Raw genomic sequence first — 24,352 nt, forward strand, 5'->3', positions numbered from 1 at the left:
TGTTCTTCATAGTTTCTTTCCGTACATCATAGTCCTCCTCCTTAACTATAGTCCTTTGGCTTCATCCAAGTCCTTCATCATAGTCCGCTTCATTGTACATCTTGGTAATAGTCCTTTGCCTTTGCAGTAGTTCTTCATCATAGTATTTTGCCATGCTCCTTCTAGTTCCTCATTGGTCCTTTTTGCAGTCCTTCTCATTTTCCTTGCCCTTCTCCTCCATAATAGTCTTTTGTCGCAGTCTTTCTTCTTCAACATAGTCCTTCATCATAGTCCTGCTTTATCCTGGTACTGCTCCTTTATCATAGTTCTTTTCATTCTTTATTATGGGCCTCATCACGAGTCTGGCGGTAACCCTTAAATCGGTGCTACTGCTGTTACCGCCGGATTTAAGGGTCCGCCAAATCAGCGCTTTGGCGGATTTCTCCCCAGCTCTGAGCTGGGGGGAAATCCGCCGAAAATTCGCGCTCATACCGCTGGCGGGAAATCCGCCGGCGGTATGAGCGCAAAATTTCCCCATTGAGCCCAATGGGGAATGGGGCATTCCCGAATGGGCTCAATGGGGAATGGAGATTTCCAAATCCGCCAAACCTGTGATCCGGCGCTAATAGCGCCGGTGGGTTTGGCGGTAGGGCAGATAGCACCAGCACTATTAGCGCCGGCGTTACCGCCCAACTTGTGATGAGGCCCAATGTGTTGTAATAGTTCTTCTCAAGCCTCCTTGTCCTTCTCCATCATAGTTTTTGATCCTAGTCATTTGTATTAGTGTATCACCCTTATCATTGTATACGCTCAGAATGTTATTTTCTGATTCAGCTGACTAGTAAATGGGGAGGATGGTGCCTAGCATCTAAGTGGTTAAATTTTCAGATCAGTGGATTCTAGTGTGATGTCACACTGATTGTTCATTGGCTGGGTGGCTCTGCTCTGTGCTGGCATGGTGTGATACTGGAAATGCATTGGAGGGACAGGGACTCCCTGTCCTTGTCCTGTAGTCCTTTTTCATTTGTGTTCTGTACTGTTTTCTGCCCAGGAGTCCATGTGGGACTCCTGGCAGTGCAGCTCTTCCTATTTTTGGTTTGGTGTACAGACCCATGGGATACCCTTATGGCACCTATGGGTGCGGGGGGTACAACCCTCTCCCCTTAGTGTATGTTTTTGGGCGCCTGTGTGTAGGCTGGTGGCAGCTCCATGCTGAATTGGAAAGGTACTCTGAGTATCCTCCATTATTGGGATACCCAGGCCCTGCCATTGGAATCAGTTGATTCCTGATAGGAAGCAAGATGTCCCCTGTGGCAGAAGTACAGACCCCCCCCCCTCCAGTCTTTACACATGGGTCTGACAGTAGGAGTCAGAATGGCATGTTCATGAAGGATGGCAGGGAATTTCTGTATCCCAGTGACCTCATGACTGACAGATGACCGAGCCCATTACTGTGAGGACCTTTGACAGGACAGGGAAGTATGGGCTGCCTGTGAGGACAGTGGGTGAGACAGTGAAAGGGAACATACTGTATTCATGTGAATGATGCTGTGCAAATCTGAGTTTAGATCCATTTAGGATATCCCCATTGGGGAGGGGGAGAATCAAAACTGATAATTACAGGAAAACTGCCCTGATGTGGTTCAAGACATAAGGACAGAGGTCCCTCCAAAGGGCATAGCCCATGTGCTTAGGAAGGTACCCGAGAAAGGTGTTGGACATCATTATGTATTAGAAATAGACATGTGAAACGAAGGGGGCCAGAATATCAAAGTGTCTCCTCTGACTCCGGTAATCTACAAATCAAAGCACCTTGAGGTATACCTTAAACAATTAAACAAGCACACTTTGGGACCATGAGATCATTTCCACAAATATATATATTCTTTCAGTTTTTATTATTAAAAACCAATAACAAAACACATGCTTATTTTATTTTTTTAAATCCAATAAAAGCATGAAAGTGCTCAAGGGGTTAGAAAAGTGCAATGTGCTAAAGTGCAAATTCAATTTACTTCCTTCCACTGACATTTCATATTACCACACCTTGTTTACCATAAATTACATGAAAACAATTGTTTTTTCTAGAAACTTTTCACCAATCCACCCAGTGTGTATCCATTATCATATTGTAACCTCGCTGGAATAGAAACAGTGAGTGACACATTTTTGGTTCTTTAACAAATGTCTAGACTCGGTCACCAGTTTAAACTACGTTTTTTTTTTAAACAATACAGACCGGTCGTTTTCATGTCATTATCTTTGGTGTCCCTCAAGGTGCTTTGATTTGATCTAAAGAAAAACAAATAGGTATGATCTATAAAACGAAATCTAAATCTTTAAAGGATCTGGAGACAGGAAGTGAAGGGTGGTAGTGGCGCAGTCACCAGGCGTGTTTAAGCGCATCCCAGAGTAAGTGCAGCAGCATTTATGGTGAGTCTGAGGAAAGGAGGGCTTTGTGGCAGTTCGTCACTTGCGGTAAACATCTGTGCAGGTGTTTCCCTGTGACTGAGGAGGTGTATTCCCACACAGGCAGAGGGGGCTCGCCCATACGGGACACTGGGACAACGCACACCCTTGCCCCTGCCCCCACACCAAAATGCATTTTCTTTATGGAGCAAGTGATTTTAACTCGCTCCATAATAATTGAAAATTAGTAATTGCATTGGCAAAGAATGTAAAACATTTAAATCCTTTGCAAATGCAAAGACTGGTGGTGTAGTTATGCCCTAAACAGCAGTTTACATGGGGGAAGAGCGACATATAAAGCACCCATTCCTTCACCCATGTATAGCTTTGTGAAAGACATTCGGAAAGCATGGGTGACGTCAGCCATTCAAGATTCTTTAAGGCCCCAGTTAGAAACAGCCCTGGAGGAATCTTGAATGGCTCTTCACCACTCCCTCTGCCTGTGTGTATCAGTCCGGGACGGGGTCAGAATGCTAACACTGCCCTCTGCCTGATAGAGGAATAGGCAGGTGGATGTGTGAAGGGCGTCTCCTGACCCTTGCTGAGGCTCTTCCTCCAACATGATGACGTTGAAGGAAGAGGGAGAAAGCCCGGGCCTTCTGAGAAGATCACCGCCGTGGCCCGCTAAGGTAAGTGTTTAGAATGAAAGAATTGTGTGTGTGTGTGTGTGTGTGTGTGTGTGAGAGAGAGAGAGGGATTGTATTTTTAATGTGTGTGTGTGTGCATGACTGTATATGCGTGAATTAAGTTTTTTGGTGAGTGAGGTGTGTATGATTGATGACGAGAGGCTGTATGGGAGTGTGGCAGCTTGTGTGGATGCCGTGTAGGAGGGCCTGATTGAGAGCTCTGTGTAATATAAGACACGTGTCATTCGGTGATGGAAAGTCACTTTCATTATTTTACACAGGGCCTGCAATCAGACCTTGAATGTGTGTCTGTGTAAGTGTTCTCGTGGGTGTTGTGTATGATTGAGAGAGAGGCTGTATGGGTGCCTGGCTACTTGTGTGAATGCTGTGAATGTGTTTATAAATGTGTGAGTATGCGTTCTGCTGGGTGTAAAGTGCATGACTGAAAGAAGCTGTATGAGTGTGTAACTGCGTGTGTGCTCTTGTTTATATGAATGTGTGAGCATGCATGAGTAAAGTGTTCTACTGGGCGCCATGCGAATGAATCATTCACATGGCGCTCAGCAGAACACTTACTCAGGCAGATGCACATATTCATAGATGCGCGCAAAGAAGTACAGACAACCCCCACACAGCTTCTCTCAATCATTCAGTGATTGAGAGAAGCTGCATGAGGGCATGACTGTGTGCATGTATATATGAACGTGTATCTGTGTGAGTCATGTGCATGATTGAGAGAGGCTGTATGGGTGCATGACTGCTTGTGTGCAGGTGCATGTGTATAGAATGTGTGTGTGGGCTTGGGTTTGAAGGGGGCATTGGAGCAGGGCAATAGCAAGGTGAGAAAACATGTTCTTACTGACTGCATGCACTGCACATAGCAGCAACATGCTTTCTTACATTGGTATTGCCCTGCACCAATGCCCGCTTTGAGCCCACACACACACACACAGTTCAAATACACATGGACTTAAGCAGTTACACACCATTAAAGCTTCTTTCTTAATCATGCACATGATACCGACTCAAACACTTCACTCACTCAGATACACACAATCATACATCTGTGTGAGTGAAGTGTTTTGGTAGGGTTCGTGTGAAAGATTGAGAGAGGCTGTATGGGTGCGTGACTGCTTGTGTATATGATTATGTGAGATTGGTGTCAGACGGGGTATTGGTGCAGCAGTGGCAGCTCCTCCATAATGGGGCAGGAGGCACCGGCACCCCTGCCCATTATGGAGGAGACAGGAGTTAGCCCAGTGTAAACATGGAACACTCCCTCAGCTTTTTTCAGCTGAGGGAGTGCTCCTGGGCTGGCCCGAACTATCAAAGGGAAACGTAGTTTCCCTTTGACAGTTCTGTTTTCCTGCCGCACATGCTCAATGAGCCATGCAAGGCTGGGGTGTTTTGCTTCGCCAGCCTTGCACAGGGACCTCATTTCAGCAAAATGCCAGGGGTAGCTGAAGTGACATCACTCGACTCGTGACCTCTGATGACATCACAGGAAGGCTTGTCATTTGACCCCACCCGAAGTGATATCATGGGAAGCGATGGAACACGGCCTTTCCCCCCCTTGACAAAACAGGAAGTGGCATCACATAGCATTGTTCCTAAGTACACTATGAAAAATATGGTTACAATATCACTATACTGTGATACACATTTCATACAAGAATGGATCGTATCATTAAGATCAGTGTTTATAGGCTCATATTAGCAAATTACTGTGAATGCAAGCAGACGTCCATGGACAAATGATAATGATGCATGGTTATATAGTGCTTACGCTTAAGCGCTTTATATTGAACAAATATACATGCAATATACATACATGCAATATCACCCAAGCTGTGTTGGCACTCATTTATCGACCTCAGAAGGATGAAAGTTGAGGTGTTTAAGAACAGACTAAATCAGTGACTCACCCCCGAAGTGTGCCTGAAATAAACTTTTAATGAGTCTAGCAATTATTGTATAGAATTCCAGAAAGGCACATGTTTTGGTATTCCTATTCTTTCTTATATAGGGTAACTTCTGAAAGTGTTAGACTTGTGGACCCCTGTTCCTTCATTTTTATTTTTTATTTATTTTAAGAGGCCTGAACAAGAAAGCCAGCCATTCCAGTAAAGATCTACATGGTGCTGGCCACAGCTCAGGAGCTTGCATTAAAACATTTTGTTTAATTTTTTTAAGGGTAGCACAGGAGACCACAGGGTTAGCAAGGGACACCTAAGGGGTCGCCGTTGCGACCCATGGCAACCCCTAAATGATATTCCCTGGCCTTGCATAGCCCATTGGGAATGCAAGTTGGGGAACTGCCTGTTTGCATGCGCAAGGGAGGAACATCTCTACTAGGCATTAATGTTAGATGCCTAGTAGAAAATACCATTCCAGCCCACTGGGCCCACCAGCACCTCACATACACACATAATCAAATTGTTTTTGCGTGTGTGAGGCGCTAGGGGCCCAGGGGGCAGGCATGTAATTTTTGTGCTGGGCATCTATGATAAAGCAAGCATGATAAGTGTTATTGCATGGCCAGACTGGCATTTTGGTGCAGCTAGTCTAGACATTTCCTACTGTGGCATGACATTTTGTATTGGACATCTTTGATAAAGCAAACATAAGTTTTATTGCATGGCTAGACTGGCATTTTGGTGCAGCTAGTCTAGCCCTTTCTTACCATGGTATGACATTTTGTATTGGATGCATGATAAGTATTATTACGTGGCTGGATTGGCACCCCCCCCCAACCTCTCTTGATAGTTTTGGGCACCCTCAATACTTTCGGTCAATAGGGAATATTTGGGGGAAATATTGATGCCCATCCACTCAAGAAATTACCAGCTGCCAATGCTCACAGGCATCAAAGCTGGAATCTGAAAAGTTTTATTTAGGCTCTCATCCCGAAAGGTGAGGTTTTTCCATTTTGGTTAATGTAGGGCACAGGGAAGGCACAGGGAAGGGTTTCTCCACTGTTAACCCACTGATCAAGTCTATAACTGTGTCAGAATTCCTGGGCATTCTAAAAGGTGCCACACAATGTAAACAAGGGGAGGAATGATCATTTTCCACTCATAGGAAGACAAAGTTTTAATCAAAGAGTCAAAATATGGGTCAGACTTTTTGAGGTTCAGATACTGAAAAGGTCAGTTCTCTAACAATAGTTTCAACTATGGCATATATAGGGGAATCACCAGCTCAAATGCCACTCTACCAGTTATGTTGCAGATTCGCAACCAGGGTCTACATAGGTTGCTAGCAACTGGTTATTGTGTTGGATGTTTGTCTGTCTCTTGTTTCAACAATAAAGTACACCATACAGATCATTGGTTATCTTTGTGGTAGTACTAGTGTAGGAGGTATGTCATTGCTCCAATACAGGTTTGAGGATTCTATTGCTTTTCAATCGCTAGTTGGAGGCACTGATTATTTACTTGGCATAGAACTGGGAATTTCCTCCTCAGCGAGAGGGGGTGGGAATAATGGGTGCACACTGTATCGCTGTCTCCTGTAGTGGCATGTACTGCCAGAAACCAAAGTCATAGAGACAAGGGGGTTGCAATAGTATGTTCTTTGCCACATTCCTTTGTCATTGTCCTTCTCCTTCATCAAAGTTCTATGCTTGAATCCTTCTCCTTTGTCAGTCCAACTTTGCCACAGATCTTTGTCCTTCTTTTACATCTCTTCTCTTAGTCGTTGATCTGAGTTCATCTCCTTCGTCATTGTCCCTCATTATGTTTCTTCATCATAGTCCTTCTTCTTTACCATAGTCCTTCATCAGAGATCTTCTCCTTCATTATAGGACATTGATATAGTCCTCCGTCATAGTCCTTGGCCCTCATCATAGTCCTTCCTATGTGTCCTGTTCCTTCCCTCACCTTTGTCGTAGAATTTCAACATAGTGCTTCAGCTTTGTATAGTGATTCCTTCTAGTCCTTCTCCCTTATTATAGGTCTTTGCCTGTGTTCTATTTTTTTTCTAGTCCTTATTGATAGTTTTCATAGTATTTACCCCTTTGTCATTGTCCTTCTACTTCATCATTGCCCTATTCCTTTATTACAGACCTTCTTCGTCACAGTATTTCTCCTTCTCATACTCCTTCATCAGTCACATTCACATAAGGACATGCTTTATTTGTATTGAGCGTCCCTACCTTAACATTGCCAACTCCAATGTTTGCAGATTTCATCTTTTTATAGTGAACTCAGAGACCTGAGTCCTTTAAAACAAGGCAGCAATATGACACAATCTCTCCGACACAGGTAAGTGAAGTTACGTATCTTTATTAACGAGACCCCGCAGCCAGATGCTACGGCTCCCCTCACTCAACGGCCACTGTGGAATGTTGATTTCTGAACGTGCATCAACATTCCACCAGTGTGCCTATGCATGAGCCCGTGCATATTACAACATATCTTCTTCCCTTGGATAGAAATGTTAACACCAAATTGAACAATGAAAAATGAAACAAATATTACATGACATGTCATAAATGCAACTTTCACAGCTAGATAAATACAAGTAACATGGGTGCAATTAAATGTACTTCCACCCTTAACAAACATAATCTCTAAATCTTATGGGAGGACCACAGCTCCTACCCGCACGACCCCTTTGTTGACCTGTATCAGGTTGCTGAGCCATAGCAGTTTGACATTCCACATTGACCTCTGGATCAACAGGACCTGGAATTGGGACAACCTCTTCCTGTTCAAACCTGATGGCTTGTGAACCCACAGGATTATAATCCAGCACTGTTTCCTGTGATTACACATCAGATTCCACACCAGCCCTGTCCACCCGTTTGCATCCATCCACCACCACCCGCCTCTTACTCCAGACAGAGCCATCCTCCAAGTGCACATGCCCTTTTCCAACTTTAACAACCTTCCTTAAGGGCATAAAAGTGCTGTATCCTTTATGAACTATCCTAGGATTCTTTATGTACACCTGATCCCCAGGCTTTACATTCAACTCCTTCCTACTCTTTTGTGAGGACCCCGTGGTCTGCTGGCGCTCTAAAATGCTGCGATCAATAGCTCGCAAATCCATATCGCATGGACCACCACTACCCATAGCCAGGGTTCTCAACATTGTACCTGCCTTCCTGCCCCTCATTAGTTCAAATGGAGATGTTCCCGTAAGCATGGCAGGAGTTCTCCGATATGCAGCCAGGTATGCCTTTAAGGCATCTACCCACTGCTCCCAAGGAGCAACCAGCTCTCCTGGGTTAGGCAGAAAAGCAGGTGGAGGCCTAGCAGCTGTATGCAACATGGCTGAATTTGCTGCCTTGTTCCTTGTGCCCCCAAAAATAACCTACCCAACACTGTGTTTTTCTGTGCCCAACCCAATGCCCTTTGCACCCTTAAATCAGAAAATGTCCTCTCTGTCACTTTGTGCCAGTGCACCCACACGTATCTGCAGTACCGCCAAAAATATATATATATATATTTATTTTTTATTTTCCCGGCAGTGGGTGAGTCACAACACACCAACCAATGTGACCGCAGACAGATGTCTTCCACTGTAGCCTTGTGAACGTGCACCCCCACGCATATGCAGTACAGCCAGGTCCTGGCACTGGGTGAGTCACAACCACTGATGTACCAACAGATTTGCAACAATCCCAGCCCCAGCCGAACTGCCAACCTTCACTTGTCTGGCTTGCACAGGGTTTGTGTGCCCCAACCTTACTAGCAACACCCCTCCAGATCCACCTTTCATATAAACTGTGGCCCCTCAAACTTGCCACGTCGCTGAAGGGTGTTATCCTCTTGTCTTCTCTCATCCGCCAGTAGCCGCAGTCAGCTGCTATCAAAGCACACCACGCAATGCCACCGCAGCCCTTCCTCCTTCCCTGGGGCGACCGCAGTCCACGCTGAGCGGCGTAGGCGTCACCGCAGCCCCTCCTCGTTCCCTGAGGAGACTGCAGTCCACGCTGAACAGCGTAGCGTAGAGACACTGCCGGGGCCAGCTGCCGGCGGACTGCAAATGCAAGTGCGCTCCGCGTACAGGCCTCCGCCTCACTCAACTGGCACACTTGCAGCGAGGCCCCGACTGGACTCACGCACACGAAGACTCCGCTGCCACCAATGAAAACAATGCAGCCGGCAACGCAAACCCCTTGACGCCTCCAGCTGCTCGCGACAAGCCGGCGGCGAGCTGGCCCGCATAAACACCCCGACTGGGCACCCGAACAGTTCCTCGCCTTCCCCTACTTCACAGGGCAGCCGCCCGCCCGGCGAGGGGGGGCCCACCCGTGGCCAACGCTGTCCTAATATTGGACCAGGCTTGCAGCAACAGCTCCGACAGATCCGGCGTTGATCGGCCCACGTCCTTGCCGACTGCGCCAGAAGTGAGCAAGGAGCCCGAACAGCTGATCCGCGCACACGTGGGACAGGGTCTCGTCGAAATCCTCATCGCCAATGTCACAATCTCTCCGACACAGGTAAGTGAAGTTACATATCTTTATTAACGAGACCCCGCAGCCAGATGCTACGGCTCCCCTCACTCAACGGCCACTGTGGAATGTTGATTGCTGAACGTGCATCAACATTCCACCAGTGTGCCTATGCACGAGCCTGTGCATATTACAACACAATACTTAGAGGTGGACGGGGATGCAGAAATTACTCAAACATCAATAATCAAAATGACTCAGGAATTTGTAAAGTTGGTTCTGTTTTAATATCAATTATCTAAAACAGGGAGTTACAACGGACATCATGCAACGTCGCAAAGCACAGTCTCAATGTGATTTTGAAAAAATATATCTTTTATAGCAAAAAATCATCATTACTGACATGTTACGTGGCAAACTACAAAAACCTATGAATAGCGGTGGTTGGCTTTCAGGGAACATCGAAGTATATGTTCTATATGGCCGAGGGTAGTGATTGGGTGTCTAAGTCAGGTGGGCAACTAAGCCCTTCCTAAGTGAAGGGTCAGCTACATCATCACTAAATATACGACGATCCATTGGTTACACAAACTATAGGGCTCCTAACTACGTGGCCCTCTACAATTGGTTTGCCACACTTGTACCCCTCTGGAATATTCCACACGCTAGCAGCACGCAGGCTAGCATCCCAGGTGCATGGAGTGTTGGCGTGATCTTGCCTCCTCGCCAAATAGTCCCACATCTATCATCACTCCTACAGTCTGCCAGTCAATTAAGGCTTTGAACTTGGCCTTGCAGAAGCTGCTTGTGCCTGAGAAATAAAGGGAGTATGGAATTGGTCTGTCTCCTGGTATCGGTATAACTCAGCCCAAGCTATTTTTGATCTCGACCATGTGACTGGAGACCACTGTTTTGAGCTTCTTGCTGTATTTAATTCTCTTAAATTATGAACTCTTCACACCTTCAGTGTTTTTTCATACTAATTCAAACACAGTTTGTTCTTTTCTCACATTCGTTGTAGCCTTTTGACAGGCACCCAATTTCACTGTGGCCCTGTCTTCTTGGTGCTTGGCCAGCCAAGCCTTTCTCAAAGTTCTCCTTCACCAATAGTTTTAATACCAACTGCACCACACAGAAATCTTCTCCAAGTATGAGTTTTCAAGCCTTGCTAAAGTACATTGTGGAATATCCAGGTTCTGTACATTCCTATATATATACATTGGCGCATCTACGTAGCCAGCCTGTACTTGTGATGCTGCATCTGTACAGGTGTAAAATGACTTTGCATTTTCTTCAGTGCTTCTTTGCACGAGCATCTTCACTTCGATCCTGAAATGCTGCTAGGTGTCTTTACTTCATTTTTAGTTTCTATAGAATGTCTGTATTCTTTCTTCATCAGCATCTCTTCTGGACACGTCAGTTCTTACTTCGTATGACATCACCAGTCTTCCTTCTTATTCAAACGCATACTTCTTCCGGAACCCCAGCCAGAAAAGCACTATTTCTTTGTGCATGTATGTAGGGTTGTCTCAATGGATACCTTGTCTCAAAGATTCTTTGGGGTATAGGTATCCCCACTGGCACTGCTTGTTTAGTCATCTCGTTTAGTCATCTCTGGATCCCAACATATAGGCAACTTTTGGTGGGGGTACTTGGCTCCACCTCTACACTAGGCAATAACATAACTTTTTTTTCGCTGTATATACGGAGGGTACGGCTATGCTAGTGGTAATATTAACTATGTAAAAAGAAAATTCCCACAATGAAAACAGAATGACATAAAACTTGAACATGAAGTTGGCCTGGGTTGTCAGTGTGCCAGAGACATGGTAATTGGCGTGCCTGGGGCATCGCTAAGGCCATGTCCAGCATCCTCTGCTGGTAGTGTTAGAAAGGAAGCCCTGAGTATTGCGAGCAATGTCTATAGCAGCTGGCAGGCACTGAAGGTAGAGTCACCTTGCCCCAAGCACTCTGACTGTACAATTACTGCCGTTCATGGCCTCTGCTTGCATAGTTCATTTATTTTATTCATAAGGTGTAGTTTTAATGAAGATCTTTTTTTTTAAACAACAAATTTTAAAGAGCATTTAAAACGGATTTTCACTAGCTGTTGGAGTTTTCAATGAAAATGTTTGCACTCCCCAGCATTTTCGTGCATTTGCATTTCCTGTTAAGGTGTGTTGCTGATTAAACACAGGGATTTCATTAATTGATTAGCAGGTGCTCCATACAATCTATAGCTTAGAAGGTGCAGCAATGGACATCTATTTGCAAGGGAACGTAATTACAGGCTCTGTTGGGTTTATATAAAAGGATTGTCCAGCTTAGTGAACATGGGGCTTCATTATGCGGTAGGCGGTAAGGGATTACCGGTACCAGTAAGGGCACCGGTGCCGGAAATCCCTTACCACCCTATTCCGAGGTCCCTTAGTGAGTCCCTTCCTTAATGCCTGGTTTTACTAGGCGTTATGGAAGGGACCCGTTAAGGGACTTCAGAGCTAATAACGGTAACGCCAATTGCGGTACCGTTATTAGCTCCATCCCCATTCCCATTGAGCCCTATGGGGGCTCGAATGGGAATGGGGAATGGTTCCCGGAATGGGGACATACCGGGTCCTCCAAGGTTTGAATGACCCGGTAAGTCTCTATTTCGGGAACCCAGACCCAGAATGCGGTAAGGGGGTAGCCATGGCTCTAATAGCACCATGGTAATGAGGCCCATGTAATTTAAGTTGATAGTCGATGTTTCCCATTGGCTTAAATCCATAATTCACAGGAAGGATGTCATTTACAAGAATGGCATGAAACCACTGCTTTTGTAAGATAAATGTAGGAAATCATGTAATGTAATATTGATGGGAGCCAGGAAGGACATGTGTGTCTTGCCCCAGTTCACCCTAAAGAAAAGGTTTTAAGCTGCCCTGGCTTGGGACCTGTCCTCTTAAACTAAGTCGTTTTTTATGACTTGCAGTTATTAAGGGAGACGTCATTTGGGAAGACAAATTCACCAGTACGAAGGTGTTCTAACTCCTTAATTCTCCTTCTTTTAGATGGAAAGACATCTACCCTGTTTATGCGATCGTGTGGAAGATCTAGCCAGTGCAACGCGACCGCCGCCAGTGTGAACGCTCCAAAGATGTCCTTCAGAAGCAGCGTGGCTTGCTGCAGCAAAGACAACTGCACCAGTGTGGTACCAGCGTGTACGTATCATTGCTTCTGACATGTTTGGTATGGGGTATACAGAAACATTTAGATGTGCGTTACCTTATATATGCTTGTTGGTATCGCCAATACTATGAGCACGATTGCAGTAGGGCATGTCCAGGGAAGTAGGACAACTTCATATTGTCTGTCAATCCCCATTGTGCTCTTGGACATCCTTCATGAGGAGAAGGTGACTGGTGGCTAAGATCCAGTTCTCCGACCATGGAGACCTGAGTTCTCGGGCAGGGATCTTCACTCGAGTGCCAATGTGATTCTGTGTAAATCCCTTTTTCTGACTGGATCCCAGATTGGAAATAGGTTGATGTGAAATCCAATCTGTCCAGCGTGCCATCTGGTAATTTCCCAGTTATGTGCAACTGCCCTCTCCATGGATCACATACTGCTTTCTGCACTAGTATCTTAATCGACTCAATGTACTTACGATACAGTTATATGTTGAGCACCTCATGTTCTAGAGGCTCCCGGTGCAATACGTGTTCTCTACAAAGCACTCTGCTTCTCCGTGGTGCTGGGCGCACCCTAGGAAAGAAAAGGTATCATTTTCATCACCACTGCCGAAATAATGGTATTTCCGTCACTTGAATTTGATAAGAGCCTCACCCGACCTGCGTCTCTAAGTGCACGCATGAGCTGTGATGTACATTTAGATGATGAGGGCATCAGGATGGTCAGCCCTCCATTGGAAACAATGGAGAGGAAGGAGCTGTGAACTCTGGGATGAGCACAGCGCCTGAACATTCCATTTTCTGATTCTTCCATGTCCTCTGCCCCTATCTGTTCAATTTCTCAACCCTGACCTCTGCCGGGGATAGAGAGGAAGGGGCTAAGGAGTCGGTAGTTTAACACGAGACAGCCGGACATTGTAAGCCCTGTAACCAGTGCATAACATCCATTATGCAATCCAGAAATCAAAATATGGTGGAAGGGGAAGGGGTAAGTGGGGAGCGGCAAAGGGGAGGTGTATAGGGGGCAAACAGATAGGGGAGCAGAGTACAATGGGTCAATGGGGATGTGTGGAGGGGGAGAGAGGCGGGGACACAGCAGGAACGTGGTTGGGAGAAGTTATTGAGGGACAGGTGTCCCGGGAGTTTCCCTTGGATAGTCGGGAAGGGGTAAGGAGAGGTTGGCAGGGATGAGTGGAGGGAGCAATGGGAATGCTTTGCTGAACTCCCTTTGCATAAAGGTTAGTGTGCAATGGGAGTTTTGAAAAGAATTGTCTCACGAGGATCACCTCAAATTGAGGCACCACACCACTCACACAGCTGCTGCTATTACTGTTATTCCACTACACCAAGATCTGCGCTGGAAGGCGAAGGAAGCGTTATGTTCTGCGCCCTTTACCCTGTGCCACGTGGCACAGAACAATCTCCTCCCTCACCCTGCCACATGGGCTCCTGTCAGTCACAGTCAGGCCACAGACACAGCCTCATTATATATTTGGCAGTACATTTGCAGAATTACCACCAAAATCGATTACCGTTACCACCACTCTGTCAAGTGGGCTGACCACTGGATTACGCGTGGTGAAAGGGTGTTGTAAATCCCCATTTTGGGAGTCCATAGGACTCCATGTGGATTTTGGCTGCACTACTGTGAATTGTAATTCTGCTGATTTCTAAGTGGAGGATCTACCTTCAGAATAATGCCAGCTCATCGAGGTCAAACTCTGAATTCGGGGGTGTAGTAAAAAACAGCCATAATTCCATTACCACCACAAAACGTTTCAGTAAGTGGTTTACCACCAATTTATTCTCTAGGACGCCACTGACTTGCACATCCTTGCTCTATCATTCAGTAACATTTTGCATATTGGGCGCAGGGAGAGGGAAAGCCACCAGGTAATGTGGGGGTGCTTGACTTCCTCTATAAGTATAATTTTTTACATTTCACATTTTGTATTGTGCTGACAGAGTGTTTGAATAATATTCTATGAACAGACTTTACCAGTAATAAAGGCCCACTGCCTTGTTATTGGACCACACCTTCGGCTGGGACTAATAACAGAGCAGTGGCCCTTTAATAACTATATATCTCACTTTGGCAGCTAATGAGACCAACACATAGCAGCCAGTGGTCTAGGGAGGTATAGTTTTACTATGGTTTTCCAATTTCTTGCAAATAAAGCATCTAGAATGTAGCTGAAATGAGTGCCTCTACCCTACCTCATGATTCAAACAGGATTCAAATTAAGCACACATTACAATTTGCAATATATGTAGCCAGTCTTTAAGGAAATCGAGCGTTGGTTCCATCCTACGAAAACGGTTTTTAGCACCACATGAAGCATACTCATTAAATTGCACTAGTGGGGCAAATTAAGATTGCAAATGGTGTTGGGAAATTGAGCCAGGTGGCATATTCCAACCACTACATTTTTAATGGCACCATCTCCCAAAACATATGCTGGAGTGTAACATGTGGGACACTCCATGCCTCACACTTGTCCACTGATTCGCACAGAAAACTTGCTTGCAGGAAAGGGGGGAGCTTGAATCTGCATGGAGGGACCAACAGCCAGCCCCTCCATGCATATGTACGTGCCAGAGCTTCCCCAAACACTTACACATGCATTTCCCCCAAGCACCCAAGTGGACGACTAGCTGGGACACCCCAACACTCACATGAGTGCTGGGTGTTCATTGTCAATATTTATTTGTTTATTTTATTTTTACATTTTTGACAACGCCCAGACCCAGAGGTATCACAGCGTTAGTACAGTATAAAGGTGAGAGAGCAAGGTACAAGATGGCCAATACAGGGACTACATTGGGCCATACAGGAAAAATATAGGTGCAATTATTGGGATGTGAAGGTTGTGTCACTCCCAATGCATTTTTTACTTTTCCACCCCTGTTTCAAGAGTGCCTATGTAAGCAATGAACCCATGTTTAAACGTTGGGCTGATTAATATATGCATAGATCTGAAAAGACCACTGTCTGCATTTGTGTTTTCCCCTGCACAGTGCATGTGACCAGGGTGACACATCGTAGGGAAAACAGAGTATCGCGCGACACACATCTCCACATCCATCATGAGAGTCTCCAGAACGCCTTCCAACCAAGCTGCAGCTTGAGCGGGAAGCTCTTGCCCTCCACAGATAACAGATACAAAGAAGATTAATTCAACAGAAAACCATATCCTGAAGAAGACCAAACAGACCAGGTCTGACACGGACATTGAAGGTGAAATCCCCAACTTTGAGGAAATCTCTACCCTATTCCTGAACGCGACCCAGGATGTTGGAGACATGAACAAAATTCTGAATGAAGTAACCTTGCAAGTGACTCATTTGGAAGTTAGAAGAGCGAGATTAGAAAAGAAATCAGAAGAGCTATCTGATGAGATGGCGGGGAGTTTTAGAGCCACAATGACTGAAGGATGAGAGAGTTACGATGCAAATCCGAAGTACAGAGCTGGATATGAAGAGCAGATGTCTGAACCAATGTCTAGTAGAAAAGGGGGTATTGGAAGAAAATGAATGGTTATGAATTAATTTGTTGCAAAGTCCCTGGCAGAGATTTACTCAGAGCAGGGAATATGAGACGCGACAGATCACGCCAGATTATTCTAGGAATGGGTAAAGGAATTACACTGGCATCACTAATTGACATAGTCATAAGGAAGAGGCAGAAGAAAAGCAGGTTATTTGAGGATATATTGTCTCATTTGCTCGAAATTAGTACAAAGGATAATATCCAACCCATGGCTAGGGAGAAACGCAAGGTGACACTGGAATGCTCCTCTGTTTCCATTTACCCCAACTTCCCCAAGGAAGTGGTGGGGAAGAGGAAGGCCTTTGGCATGAAGAAAGCACTTGCTAGAGATTGTAAAATTGAGGCCATAATCACCAAGCCTGAAATATTGAGGATATTCCTGCCAGAACTTGTCAGAACTTGTCAGAAGCACTGAGGCAATGAGATGGCTGAGAGGAACCCAGGCGGGCGCATTATAAAATGACACATTCAGGATGGATGTATACTGATGTATACTGTAGCAAGACGATGTGGGCTACTGTGAAAGCGCTCCTTAAATAAACTTAAATGAATCTAGATTAGGTATACGTCTTTTCACGAGAATACTTTGTTACTTCACAAGGTTTCTTAACAATCTGACTTTGTAGCACATACACCTATATAAATCCACACATCGTATCCCATAAATGATCTGGAAACACTGTTGCATATATACTCATGAAAAAAACTTGTGACAGATAGGTACACTGTTGTGCGTGCTTGTGCGTGCTTACAAACAGGCCAACTGCATGGCCATCGGTTTCACCCCCTGGGCTTTATCAAGGCTAACCTCTACTTTGATGATGCAGCTGTATTACAACAGAAATGGCCATTGGGCAGAGGGAAAAGAAAGAGAAAACCAAGTAAAATGTACGGCATTGGTGAGCATGATTGAGTGACAAGTCGCAAAGTATGGTATGGTATATAAAGTATGGTATGGTACATAAAGTATGGTATGGTATATAAGGTATTAGCCAACCTTATTCAGTCATAATTGTGTATGAGTTCAGGGTTTGCATTCTTTGCTTACTAGGTCCTTATGGCTTTGGGTCCCAAACGTCTTCAAAATCTTTTTGGTATTATCTGAATAAAAATATATTTTTATTTGCATTTTTTTAAAGTGCCGACACAGCCCGCGGGCATTGAGGTGCTGTTACAGGAATATTTTTTACATTTTTTTAGTTGCATAATTGTTCTAATGTTGTCTTAGTTGCGTATGTATAACGTGCTTAAATACCCAGAGGTTTCTAAGCACGGACCCGCGGATTGAACCTGTGTTGCTTCGGGTCTCTTCCTTCCAAGGCAAACACGCTTCTGCTGTGCTATCCTCACGGGATATCTAGATACATAAAACCAGCTGTCAAAATAGTGAGTTAGTAGAGATGACAGCTATTGATACAATTGGATTTCATGGATCTATGTCATTACTGCGACCCCCAGAAGTCCAACGGCCAAAAATGCGGACTTTTTTTTCAACCCCCTTTACAGCACATACATATGCGGGGGAGACCCCCGCAGCCCCTCATAATTGTATTTTATATATATGTCGTGTAAGAGGGGTTGAAAAGAAATGTCAGAATTTTCGGCAGTTAGAGTTCTGGTGGCGACATTTTGGTATATTTCCGATTTCATAAATGTTGTACTCATGTAGTCAATATGAAACGTATCAAATGTAGACGCTTGCCACCGACGCTTGCCACTTTTTGTTCGATAGTTATTTCCATGGGATCATTTGGATTCGTTCCTACATAAGACAAAAAAGTGTGTACAGACTATGTTATGTGGTGTAACTGGACCCATTATTGTTATGGATAAATAATCTCTCATTGTGGGTTGTCCTTGATCTACACTCACCTCATAGAATATATCTGTGCTGTTGCAAGCAACCAACTTTAAACAGGCTATGGCCTCCCACGTGCAGCCCTCCGTCTATTGAATAGTTCTGTTGTAATACAGGAACAGCAATACTTTGGCGCATCATCAAAGTAGAGATTAGCCTTGATAAAGCCCAGTGGGCGAAACTGATGGACATGCAGTCGACCAGTTTGTAAACACATACAGCAATGTACTTATCACTAATGTAACAAGATCTATTTTTTCATGAGTATACACACAACAGTGTTTCCATATCATTTATGGGATGTAATGTCTGGATTTATATGCGTGCATGTACTACAACATTAGATTGTTAGGATACCTTGAGAAGTATTCTCATTGGTGAAGTAGCAAAGCAAAAACGTATACCTACTGTAGGTTAATGTAAATTGATCTAAGGAGTGCTTGCACAGCAGCCCACATATTCTTGCTACAATGTAAAATAAGTTCACATGGATTCCCCTTCCCAACCCAAGGAGTACAGCTATTACTGCTATTATGGCTCCTCCTGAACTGGAATACAGATCACTCCACTACTCCCCCATGGGATAGCAACTCATATTGGATGAAGGTGACTTTAACATGTGTCGACAGTGCAAAGTGACTTTTCACCAGTGCAAAGTCACTTTGTACCGTGCAGAGAATTCCATGAATCGGCCCCTTATTTTGAACATTATTTGAGCTTGGTTATTGTTATGGCACATCGGGATCAATTTGCTTCAAAGATGGCACTGCCGCGCAGAAGCAGTTTGACGACTTACCTGAATGTGGGCCAGAGGTTGTGCATTGACTGGGTGCATGAGTTGCTGAACCTGAGGACAAACAACACAGTGACTTCCGAGGCTCATAACTAGGTCCTTTAATAAGCTGCAAGTGCAGGTCAAGCTGCAGGATTACATGCTAACCGCCACTCTCGCTACAGATGGAGGTCAGCGTATGGGATAAAGATAGTGGGGATCCTGCAGCACATCTAGACAGCAGTACGTTCAGGAGTAGTGCAGAGGGCGCCAACGGGGCAGAGACGTAGCATAGATCTCAAGGCCAATTGGAATGCAACACTGATGGGAGAAGGTGGTAATGATCCTCTCGCATAAAGTTCATGCAGCATACACGCTCCCTGCCAGAGCTGGTACCGGTGCTATAATGGGAGGTTATTGCCTTATTGCCACAGGGTGTTGCGCGACTCACAATTCGCCCAAAGTAGCCAAGCAGTCTGCAGTCAGGGGTACAGGGACTCACAGCAAAGGGGCCCCAGAAGTGTACATCGGGGCGCAGAATAAACAGCCCAAATAAGAGGAAAACAGTTCTCAATTACCTGGAGAAGTTGGACACTGATGCAGACACATTTAACATAGGAGTAATCGGATTTGGACAACACTTCCTGAGGTGAAAAAAGGTGCTATACTGCAATCCAAAAGCCCTGAATGACAACGAGCAGCCTATGCTCCTGGATTTTCAACCTGAGTCGTGGGGCGATACAAGGGTGTCCTCTCACTCCGCTACTGTTTCTCCTGGCACTTGAACCGGTGGCAATATGGACAAGGGGAGAGGGATGAATCCAAAGCGTACATTGTGTCAGGATAGAGCATAACTCTGATTATATGTGGACGACCTGCTAGTAGTACTCCAGAGCCTGAATTTTCAGTTGCCAACACTGATAGGAGAAATTAACGGTTTCACTGAGAACTCTGGCTATAACATTAATTGGTTGAAGACCGAAGCCCTGGCTATCTCAGAGTGTTGACAGAAGGATGATGTTGTTCAACTTTGCTTCAGTTGGTGCCCTGTTAAAATGAGCGACCTGGGTGCCACAATTTAGGTGACTATGTCCTTTGCAGAGAAGGGCTTGAAGACAGATCTGGAGAGATGGTTATCCATGAACTTGTCTCTCTGACAATACCAAGGAGAAGGATTCAATTTGGTTCAACCCAAAACGTACTCTCAATAACATTGCTTGATTGGCCAGCATTGCACCTGTCCTGAATACGCTAATTAGATGACCTGATGGTAGGTGGGAAATTAATCCCCTATGAAGTCCTTTAGAAAACGAATGAAATGGACGGATGCTCCTATGGTGAATACGGAACGCTGAAGAATGTGTTAAAGAAGGTGGAATCGTTGGGAAGGACAAAGATTTTAGGGAAAGATATAGGAGCACATTTATTACAGTTGGGACAACAAGGACTCAGTGGTCTATTCCCTCCTCCAGCGTTCAGTGACAGGCAATGCCACACTGTTGGCATAATGGTCTCAGGTATTGGAGAGGGAGATCCCAAAAGAGAAGGGGGGTGTGGTAGGCAGGAACATTAAGCTGATGTCGTTAAACTGGGGAGATGGGGCCAGGCAGGTTAAACTGCTTAATAGGGTACACTGGACACCAGATAGGATGGTCAAGAGGGGAGTGTGTGACTGTAGCGTTTGTGAGGATGCTGTCATAGGAAGTGAACGATGAAAAACATGATTTGGGAATGTAGTTGTGTCAGTAATTACTGGGAAGAAGAAACAGAGATGATGAACACTGTACTGAGAACCAACTTGGAATTTTAGTTTGAGACCGTGTACTGGTGCGTGGGGGTACTTGACAGCAGATGACTTGGCCTACCCTCAGAAAGGCTGGCTGTTTGGATCAACTGTGGCAGCCAAAAAGTTGCTACTCAGGGGTTGGTATCAGTAAAGCCCCTTGGAAGGCAGGAATGGGTAAAGGAATTACACTGGCATCACTAATTGACATAGTCATAAGGAAGAGGCAGAAGAAAAGCAGGTTATTTGAGGATATATTGTCTCATTTGCTCGAAATTAGTTTATAACCTTTGATTTCTCGGATATATGGTACAAGGCAGACTGGGGTGATAGAGAGACGGGAATGTACCCTGTTTTGACACTGTTTTTATGTATGTATGGGATCGTTTTGTCGGCTTGTTCTGTTTACCAAAATGATAACATTTAAAAAAATGAAATAAAAAAGGAATCTGGTCAGAGACACGTCTAACCTCCACCCATGTCACCCCTCACTTCAAATTCTATGGGTTGCATGAATTTACGGGTTCCATGTAATTCCATCGCCCCTTTTTATTTCGCGGCAGAAACTTTTTGCATTGTTTTTTTTGTTGGGTGGGTTCCCCCTAAACCTACATTCCGCCCTATTTACAATCTAGTCCCCATCCCACACCCACCTAGACCTTACATCCCTCTACCCACCCACCCCGTATTGTTCGATGTTTTTTTGCGGTAAAAAAAATCGGCAGCAAGAAATGCAGCGAAAAAAGAAATGCCGTAGCGAATGTACCCATGCAAAGGCATCTGTGAGGGCAGATGTATTATTGGAAAAATGAATATCGTGCCACGACACCACACACAGTCAGTCATGACCACGTGCCATATGCAGGTGCCCATGCAATGTAAATCCTCTGTTGTACAACAGCACAGACACGCAGCCAGTCCCACAGAACAGTCTTCATTGATTCCATCTGCGCCCATGTCCGCACTTTGTGATCTTTTGTCGGACTCACTGAGCCGTGCATGGTGTGGGTGCAGCAGATTGGCACATGCCAAGGCTTCGTACGCTTCCCTTATACTTTCAAACAATGGCATCCAAACATTTCTGTCACTGTCCCCAGACTGGAACGCAAACGCTTTCTCCCGCCCGGGCAGCCCCAGCAACAAATGGCTATTTCATCCAGACCTGGACTTGGACAGTTATAATGCAAAATTGACAAATGACATTTTTAATGTGTGTACTTGTTTATTAAGCATATATTTGTAAGAAGTATTAAAATAAACAAAATGACTAATTGTGATATAAAATAGTTTTGTGTTAATATTGTGAAAATGTTAAAGAAAATGTATACGAACACCCATTCAGAATATCATTATTGTAGTAGTTAATTGTGTAGCCTACTCCTCAGTTGCACAACTGTCAGGGGACCTGCCAATTTGTGTTAACAAACACATTGTACATTTTCTTCCAGTACCTTCACCCAGTAAGGTTCGGAACAATGTGACCTGCCGGTCATGCCTTGAAGAAGCTTCCAGCTGTTACACCGCAGACACCATGAACTGCACTGGAGAGGAGACAAAGTGCATCCGTTTTGTTCTCACAAAGAAAGATGGTGAACCCCTCATTACTCATTTTTGACTTTGACTCAGTTCAGAAAATGCATGATTAACACAGTTTACTGATTGTTCTTTGGTTGGGTCCAATGTCCCAAACCAGTCCAGAATCAATTGATCAATGTTGTGTTAACATACTGCAAGGTAATTCTCCTCCACTGTACTTGCCAACTCCTATATGCTTGCTTTGTTTATCAGGGGGTACAATGTATCTATTTGAGACAGAGAGGAGAAGGAGAGAGAGAGAGAGAGAAAGAGCGAGAAAGAGAGAGGTGGCAGTGGGAGATAGAGAAAATGGGAGCTGTCTGCAAATGGCCACGGGTAGGAAGGCAGGATTGCAGGTTGTCTTGCTTTGTAAGGCCTACTCCCACCTTCCCCTGACTAACTGACTACCCTGTACCATCCCCTACCACCTTACAGTATGCACAAAAACACCTTACAGATGGTCACCCCAGGCTTAACTGTTAGCACATCAACACTAACAGAGACAACTAAGCTGTCCTCTTTATCCCTGTCGCACTCAGTGACTAACCAGACCGAAAGCGCTGTAGTCTATCAGATCTTGAGCTCTTCTCTATTGATAACATACTCCCAAGTTTCTCCACCAAACCTGTAGAAAGCAGATTGGCACTCACAAACCAGGTACTTCCGGCATGCACCAATCAGCACCACAGGTTCTGCATCTGCTTTTCCCACTGTCACTCTAAAGATCCCCAACCCCTGTTTTTACGCACATTGCCAATTACAGCAAGGCCACCAATAGTATAAGGTGAATGCTATACCAAACCTCAACTGCAGTTGCCCAGTCACTGCAAAGATGAGGGTGCATTGGTCTTGGTTTGCTTTTAGATCCATGACAGTTTATAGGTTGAATCATGGCTCCGATGTATGGGCGGTGGCTCATAATTTAGCATGAGACCTGCTTCATCCAGTTTCACGCAAAGCGGTGCATATGATTAGAGTATATGGGTGGGTGGCAGTCTTCAAGGTAGGGATGGGGTCTCCTCTGGTTTTGACTATGCCCACATTTTGCAGTATGAAATTCTTAGTGAGTGAGTGAATGAGTGAGTGTGGTCACCTGGAAAGTGCCGGTCAGCTGCTATTGAAAGCATTCAGAAAAAACCTTTTAGCAAATCTTTTGGAAATTGTGACGAAATTACTACTGCTCTGCAGGAGTAGGCAGAAGAGTATTGACAAAACTGTCTATTGACCCCCACACTACTGCACAATCAGTAGTAATCCCAGTTATAAAAGTGAAACAGACACAGCCCAATGGCTATACCTCGTTTTCCTTTTGTGGTAATATGGAAGGAGGGCAGGCTGTACTCTCTCGAGGGGTGTGAAGTGATAACAATAGCAACCCAAAAAGCAATTCTACAAAACACTGCAAAATAAATGAATGCCCAATCAAGGTTCTATAAGCACACATATACTTTAATGAAACAATCAAGAATGCAAATAACTAACTAGGATTACCCCAACAAAAACCCAACCTCATGGAAAAGACGCAGAAAATGAAGAACTGTAGAGAATAGAACTCTGGGTACTTGAGCAGTGGTGATCAGGCAAGCATTTGCAGCAATGTCACTGTTTAATGATTGTCCTTAAAGTAATGGTTTGAAAATGGGGCTTATAAGTCATTAAGTACACAGAAAGGACCCCCCCTTGTTAATTTGCATATTTAAGTAACTTTGGGTCTCACCCTAAATTACTAGGGGAATCCAGACGTGGACCCCTTGCTCACTATTCCTAGAGAGGCACAGATCCACCCTACTGATGAGGTCCAACCAGACCGAAACACGTGTCTGGGGTTTCTGTTGGTGCTCTTGTTCAGAGGGGAATTGCCTAGCATTTCTGTGCTGGACTGCCCCAGGGCAGGACAAAGACTGATATGTTTGGGATATTTCTTCTCTGTGAAAGATAGTGAGCTAAAGACTCTGGGTAAGTCTCTCGTAACCAGGACTAATGTCTGGCAGAGGGACTCCCAGGACCCCCCCTTGTTAATGTACACAGAAAGTGAACCAGGGGACATAGCCTATTAACAGTACCTTGTTCTCGGTCTTGGGTGGTTCTACAGCACCTAACAGGGCTTTTTTCTGGTCTACTTGTGGTCAAACCAGGTTCAAGATGGGACCAGTCGTGTTGATCCTGG

The 24,352-nt window shown here is 44.9% G+C and overlaps 1 protein-coding gene across 1 annotated transcript in view; it reads left to right on the forward strand.

The window, feature by feature from the left end:
- LOC138521603 (phospholipase A2 inhibitor gamma subunit B-like) overlaps positions 1–24,352 on the forward strand; it is a 230,753-nt gene that overhangs the window by 152,269 nt on the left and 54,132 nt on the right. Inside the window, exons 3-4 of the mRNA XM_069634551.1 lie at positions 12,528–12,677; positions 22,059–22,199. Of these exons, the coding sequence (XP_069490652.1) occupies positions 12,528–12,677; positions 22,059–22,199 (291 nt within the window). The remainder of the gene's footprint in view (positions 1–12,527; positions 12,678–22,058; positions 22,200–24,352) is intronic.

Source organism: Ambystoma mexicanum, chromosome 1q (assembly GCF_040938575.1).
Source record: "Ambystoma mexicanum isolate Mex_15411 chromosome 1q, UKY_AmexF1_1, whole genome shotgun sequence".
Classification (NCBI taxonomy): domain Eukaryota; kingdom Metazoa; phylum Chordata; class Amphibia; order Caudata; family Ambystomatidae; genus Ambystoma; species Ambystoma mexicanum.